Raw genomic sequence first — 7,901 nt, 5'->3', positions numbered from 1 at the left:
GGTTTAAAAAAAAAAAAAAAAAAATATATATATATATATATATATATATATACACACACACATGGTACCCACATTTCTGCAAAAAAAACCACTCACTTGCATGAAATCTCTCTTCCTTCTCTCTCTTTCCTCTTTCTTCCATGTAGCTTTCTCAACTTTAAAAACCGAGAAAAGTTTACTAGTAAGGATGCTTTTATAATCGACATTTTGCAAAGTGCATTGAATATTTTCGTTAGAATATATATTCAATTATGAAAACAAAGGTAAAAATAAAGAAATAGAAAAAACAAAGAAAGAATTCTCAAAAGGGAGTCATTTCCGTGGCCAATGATTTAGGTCTTCAATAATTCAAATTGCATTGAAAAACCTTTTCGTTAGGGTATCAATAAGAACGGTCTATTTTTGAGCGGGTTGTTGAGTTTATCATTTCGGATTAATTGGTATTTTTTTGTTTGGTCCAAATTTTTTACTCTAACTCTAAAATGTTGGAGTATCAAGTTTATCGGGGCTTACTCAATTAAATTTTTTGATATTTTCACATTAACAATTTAAACTTTCAATTTTAATAAACTTGTGCGTTTACACTAATAAATATAAACTTATACTTCATTAAGTCAATTTAAACCTCCATTTTTAAATTTCAACTACAAATAATTAATATACTTATAGTACACTATAATATTTATAGTAAATTGACACCCCCTTCTTATTTATTTTGTAATATTGGAAAATGACACTTTTGGCCGTTTAATTTTTTGAATTTTGAAAATTTAGTCCCTATAAGTAGGGGTGTCAATACAGGCTGTCCCGTCCTATTGCGAGTTGTAAGTTTTTGCGGGCTATAATTTTTCAACTAGCTCATGCAGGCTCGTGGGCCTAGTAGGCCTACTTCAAAAATTATTATAATATTATTTTATATTCTAATAATTTAATCAAATTATTATTAAATTCTTTCATGTTTAGAAATTAAAATTTTTTAAATTTTTTTTAGTTTTTTAATGTTATACACACACTGAACGTTTAATTACATAATGATGAACTAAATATATTTAAATTAATTAATAGGAACCAAATTTCTAAAAGTAAAACAATCAATGGACGAAAAGTGTTGTTTTTCTCAAATTTATTAATATATTTAATAAAGTTTTATTTTAAAATGTAATAAAGATACTAAATGTGAGCTCACGTATAGTATAACTTGCATGTATATATTGTTCCACATCACTTCTATAGTAAAGAATTGACTTAAGTGACTTAGACTATCAAGCTAGCTTGTTTGGGCCGTAGATCTTATCGATTGAATTCCATAATGAATTTTATCGAGTTAGAATATTTCGACTCTTATCCTAAAATAATAATTAATATATTAAAAATTTGAAAAATAATAATATAGGTCAGTACAATTTACAATCAAATGACGAGTAGCTCATTTGTCATCACTAGTACGTACTACTTTATACTTTATACTCTTTGTTAATGGCCGACAATATAGGAGTGGGTACAACCTTATTACTTCATTTTTTTATTTTTTTTTGAACAACCTTATTACTTCATTTGATTAGTCTAGTTTCAGTTTTGTTGTTAACATGGTATAAAACTAGGATTTGCCAGAGCCCAGAGGTGTACTAAAATAAGTTCAGAGGAGTTGCAAGAATGCAAGTTGAGTACTTTATGAAATTCGCATTCTCAAAAATGGTTGGCTTAAAATATAACTCTATTTTCTATTTCCTTAACGAATAAATCTGTTTGGTAAAGCTTATAAATTATTTTAACTTACAAATACATTATAAATTTTATTTGATAAAACATGGAGAATTTAAAATAATAGTTTATTTTAAAACATTATCCAAAATAGCTATTCTTTAGAAAATAAAAATTTAGTTTCTAATTTCATAGTATAAATATCTACTCTTTCACAACAAAAAAACAGAAAAAAAATTATACATCATCATCTATCATTCATTCAACCATCAAATCATCATGTGTGCCTATACTTTTGTTGTAGCTTTGCCAAATATACTTTCATTTTCAGATAGAGTCGATCTTTGACATCGTTCAAGAACCCATAGTAGGTCGATCTCCATGAATGTTTGAGCACCAAACTGACAATAAATCCCCAAAAGGTGAGAGAAAACCCGATCACCATGGATATGTAAAACTCGCGGTCTAAAAAATCATCACCTTCTTGATAGTCATCGTTGGTGTCTTGTGTGGGAGCATGTGCCAAACATTTGGGAAGTGGGTCTCCACACAAATCCCTATTTCCGGCATAAAAAGAAGCATTGAAACTTTGGAGTTGAGTGCCGGTTGGAATTTTGCCAGATAAGGAGTTGTTGGACAAATCAAGAACAGCAAGAAAATTCAAACGAGTAAGACCTATTGGAATTGCACCTGAGAGTTGATTCTTAGACAGATCAAGGACCTCTAAATTTTCCATCTGATAAATTGTTGGAAAGATTTTTCCTGTCAAATGGTTATTTGAAAGGTTCAAAGAAAGCAATCCTTTGAGAGCAAAAACTTCCTTGGGGATATCTCCAGTCAATTGATTGCTTGAAAGGTCAATGCTTTTTAGAAGTTCCAGTTGCTTCCTATATTCCACTCTTGGTTCTTCCATTGAATCAAAATATTGTCTATGTAAACTACACTAAAAGGATCTAGGAAATCTGAAAAATCATATTGAAGCTCTTTGGAATTGTTCTTTTGCAGCAAAAGAGTGAAATTGTTGAAGCATTGTGGAATTTTCCCAGTAAATTTATTCTCGAAAAAATCTAAGATTTGGATGTTTTTGAGATAACAAATATTTGAAGGCATTTCTCCATGGAACTTGTTATCTTGAAGGCTAACAATTACCAAATCCATTAAAGATCCTCCAATCCATGCTGGAATTCTCCCTGTAAATTGATTGCCTCCAAAATCCATAACTTTCAATAATGTGCAATTTTGCAAAGAGGAAGGCAATTCCCCAGTAAGGTGGTTGTTTCTCAAGTGCAATGATTGAACTATAGACATTGAGCCTAAAGAGTCCGGAATCTTCCCAGAAAAACGATTATTTCCCAAGTTGAGAATTAATAGTTTTGTAGAGTTATTCCAACAATCAGGAATCTCACCAGAGAGCTGGTTATAAGAAAGATCAATAGAATTAGAAAAATAGTCAAAAGTCGAGCATAATAATGAAATTGGACCAGAAAGCTTGTTATTTGAGAGATGAAGTATTGAAATACCATCCGGAAGTAATGGTATGGGACCCCAAATGTTATTATAACTCAAATCTATCAGTCTCGATGTAAAATCAGCGGTGAAGTTAGTCACTGAATCAGGAATTCTCCCACCAATGTTGTTGTAAGACAAGTTCATGCCATAGAAACTCTTGGAACTCATGGAAGATTTCCAAAACCATCTGGGGATTGTATCTGAAATGCTGCCATTAGAAATATCAAGATAATCTAATGTAGTCTGATTTTGTAGCCATCTTGGAAATTGAGGACCCACTTTACAATTTGCACAAGAAAAATACTTTATTTGAAAAGGGGGAACCCAATTATCACTCAAGTTGAAGTACAAAGCTGCATTAAAGGATAAACCCAAGTATTGAAGATTGGTGAGATTTGAAAAGTGGGCATCAGTTAAAACTCCCTCCAATGAATTTGATGAGACATACAATCTTTCAAGCTTTGATAGCTTTCCCATAGTTTCAGGTAAGCCCCATTGTAAATGGTTTTCAGATAAATCTAACATGGTTAGGGACAAAACATGTGATAGATCGGGAATATGTCCTGTAATTTGATTCCCAGAAACATCCAACTCTGTTAAAGACGGCAAATGTGACAAATCAAAAAATTGTCCTGTAATTTGATTGTCAGCCAAATTGAGATGTATAAGATCACATTCTTGTCCAAAACATTTCATATCTTGCAACAACCCTCTAATTTTGTTACGAGATAAATCTAACTCTTCAAGACTTGAAGGTAGTGTGAAACATGATCCGTTCAACTGGTTTTCAATCACATGCAATATTCTCAATGATGGAAATCTAATGCCGATATCTACCGGAATTTCACCACTGAGATTATTAAACGATAATTCCAAGATTTGTAATGACTTTCCCGATAACTTTTTGAAAAGATCGGCTATAGATTCATTCAATTGATTGTTACCCAGAGAGAGAATTTGTAGATGGGTTAAATTCCCAAAGGATTTTGGAATTCCATTTGTAAAAAAATTCCAATCAAGAATAAGGCTCTCAAGAAAGTTCATGTCACCAAGTGCATCAGGAATGGAACCATTTAAGATGTTTCCTGATAGGTTGATGCTAGTGAGCTGTTTGCTAACATTGCGCAACAAATGGAATACCGAAGAAAAAGTGATGAGATTGTTTTCAGAAAAGTCAACAATGGAAAGAAATGGAGAAGGAGAATTCAAGGAGAAAGGCAAAGTTTCATCGAGTCCATAACAACTTGAAAACCTTAATTTCTCAAGGAAAGGAGGGAGGCTAACAATTGTTTTTGGCGACCCACTAAAATCATTGCCACTTAAGTCAATGGACCTTAGAGAAGAAAGACGAGAGAGCCACTCGAGATTATTCATCTTTAGACCACCTCCTGTAATATTCAGAACCCGAAGATTGGTGAGGTTCCCTAACTCACAAGGAACAGTACCAGCGAAATTAGCGTCCATGAGACTCAAGACCCGTAAACCCCCAAATGAACCAATGAATTCGGGGATCGGATTCCCTTGGAAATCATTGTTACTAAGGTCCAAATAAACCAAATGTTTGAGTTGGAGTAGAGATTGACTAACCTTGGAACCTTTCAATTGAAGTATGAAACCATGATCATCTAAGGGGGCATGAATATCAAGAATGGTTACATGGGCAGTGTTGTTGTTGCAGTGAACGCCCCACCAATTACAGCATTCTCTTTGATGAATAGAACTCCCCCAAGAAGAGAGAAGGCCATAGTCATCCTCAAGGCCATGCTTGAAATCCAGAAGAGCTTGCCTCTCCCTCTCAATACACCTTATCGGATTTTGGGGTGCAACTCTTTGTGAGAAAGCACAAGTCAAGCAAAGAAATATTGCAGGGTAAAGTAAGGGGGGAAGTGTAGCAAACATTGTGTGTGTATTGTTGAACTACGGTGATTTGGTAGGTAGTATAAGCAAACTCTAAACATATGTATATATATATATATATATATATATATATATATATAGTTGTGAGTTGTGGGTAAATTTTACTCTAAACAATGGTCCATGTAACAACATAGACCATTGTTTCATTTTTTACACAACAGTTTCATTATAATAAAGTTGAAGTATTATTTTAATTACACTTCATATATCTGCTTTGTTTATATATATATATATATATATACACACACACACGTACAATAGCTTCATTATATCAATACTAAAATATATTTTAATTGCAAAACATACACGTTCATTTGACAATATGCATAAGCTTTGTTATTCAATTTTATTTTATACATACAAGCTAGGTTCGTTATATCAACGTAACATTAGAGTATCATTTTAATTCTACTATAGTTTCATTTGATTATATATATGTCAGCTCAAATGCGGACAAGTCTTAACGTGCGGTCACACCATTAGGTATGCAAAAATGCACTAATAGTGTTAGAAAATGCACAACAATGAAATGCATCAATGTACCACAAAACGCACCATTAGGTACAGATCACCACAAAACGCACCATTAGGTGTGGTGATGTATGGTGCTTCTTTTTTTTTTTTGCTCGCATGGACAGCTCAACTAGTCACAAGGGTGAAGTTTGGAAGAAGATGAGAGGAGAAAAGGTATGATGCATTTTTATGGTGTATAGTGCATTTCATTGTTGTGCGTTTCTTAATATTATTGGTACGTCATACTTAATGATCTGATTGCACTGGAACTTGGCTATATATATATATTTGTGACTTAACACCATAGTTGACCGGGTGAGTTGTGGTTATTGGCGGACCGGTGGTGGGGTAAAACAGTTAGCCGCCACACGCAGATTCTATTTCTTTGTGCGAATGAGACAGCGTCTGGAAAATGAGTAGGCAATGTAATCTAGTGAGGAATATAACCTTTGCAGTTTACACACCTTATTTTCAACCTTTACACACCTTATTTTCAACATTTTTCCCTCTATAGTCTACGCACTACGACAATTATTGATTATAGAAATTCAATTGCGTGCATGCGTAAGAATAATTACTTCTATATATATATATATATATATATATATATATATATATATATATATATATATTATATATGCTTTAGAGAAGTGGGTGATATCATTTTGCTTGTTTTAATTAATGCCTACAATTCTAAAGTCAATACCTAACATTTGAAATCTATGAGCACCCACATAAACGAATTTTAAATTGTAGGGTTTTTGTAGGTTTTGGTGCTTATGTGGAAGAAGGATGTGAGAGGAAAGAGATGAAAATAATTAGTTATTTTTTGTTGGATTTTTTGCCAACTAAGACATAGAGGAAGAGAAAAATAGTTAGGGGTAAAAAATTATGACAAGAGTAAAAAAAAATTAAAATACTTCCGTAATTATTAGCGTGATATTTTTATTTTTGTAAGACCCACAAAAAATTTCATTTCTACAAATTTTTTTCTCTCTTCTCTTCCTTCCAACTAAGCCTCTCTCTCATCTTGTTAAAAAAAATCTCCAATGAAGTTGCTATTAAACAAATGTTAGTTTTTGCCACAGCCAGAATTTGACCTACAATTTATTATTATTATTTTTTTTTTAATTTTCATTTATTTTAATTTTTTTCCCTACACCTTTACCCTACTTTACATCTCAAAAATTGAGAAAAAACATCAATTTGTTGAAATTACTCTAACACAACTTGATTAGAGGTGACCCCTGGAGTGGGAAGCACCCTGATTTAGACTTAATAGCATTTAGCGCCCACAAAATGCAATCTAGGAAATTTCTGCCAAGTACATTTATTGTATATTAAATTCTTCTCCTTTTCTTTTTTTGGTACTATTGAGTATTGACTCGGTTACAATGTAGTATCTGTCCATACTTCATAGCTACTTTCTCAACCAAATGAAACACAAAGAGCCAATATCACCTCCACTGAGGCTCGAACCACCCATTTTCATGTGAAGGTGCAACCAGGTGCCACTAGAAGTCAATTATACTCTAACATTAAAAAAAAAAGGAAAAATGGTTAAATATACCCTCAAACTTTAGGTAAGAAATCAATTAGACTCTTGAACTTTTGAAAGTTGCAATTAGACTCTTGAACTTCTGATCTGTCCACTTTTTAGAGATTTAAGACTGAAATTAGTTATTAGTTTTCTCATGAGTAAGTTGGCTCGCAAGCCTGCATGAGGCAGGCTAAGGTTGAAGACTTTTAGCCCGTGGGCTTCGCAAACTGGCCCACAAAAGTTTCAACTCGCAGTGGAGCGGGTCAACCCGCATTAACACCACTAGCAATGGTTGTTCACAGTAGCGCGTTTCAAATTTCAACAATTGTTATAGCATTGATTCCATCTTTCTTTATGGATCATGGAAAAAAACGACATTTAAATTATATGTTTGAAATTAGTATATTATGTATATTTTGTTAATAAATAATAATAATAATAATAATGTTATTATTATTATTATTATTATTATTACTATTATTACTATTATTATTTATTTAGTTTGGACAACCGCTCATCCAAACTTCAACCATTGCTATTTTTTTTTAATTCCGTGAAATAACTCAAATTTCAAATCATTCACTTGCTTTAACTACTCATGGGCTTGGTCAAATTCCAATCATTCCATTGACTTATTTAGACGCGAAACTTACTACAATAAACGTAAAGAGCCCTCGCATCTGGCGGCATTTGCCCCACTGGCGGAGGGAGAGGAGAGGAT

General features: G+C 32.7%; 1 protein-coding gene across 1 annotated transcript; it reads right to left on the bottom strand.

Moving 5' to 3' along the window:
- Positions 1-2,568: 2,568 nt before the first annotated feature.
- LOC116023615 (receptor-like protein EIX2) lies at positions 2,569-5,109 on the bottom strand. Its single transcript, XM_031264620.1, has one exon. It carries the CDS (start codon positions 5,107-5,109, stop codon positions 2,569-2,571), a length of 2,541 nt encoding a protein of 846 aa, XP_031120480.1.
- Between the last annotated feature and the right edge of the window lie 2,792 nt (positions 5,110-7,901).

This window comes from Ipomoea triloba, chromosome 6 (assembly GCF_003576645.1).
Source record: "Ipomoea triloba cultivar NCNSP0323 chromosome 6, ASM357664v1".
Classification (NCBI taxonomy): Eukaryota; Viridiplantae; Streptophyta; class Magnoliopsida; order Solanales; family Convolvulaceae; genus Ipomoea; species Ipomoea triloba.
Note: the sequence above shows the minus strand (reverse complement) of the source record. Positions and strands in the feature narration are given on the sequence as shown.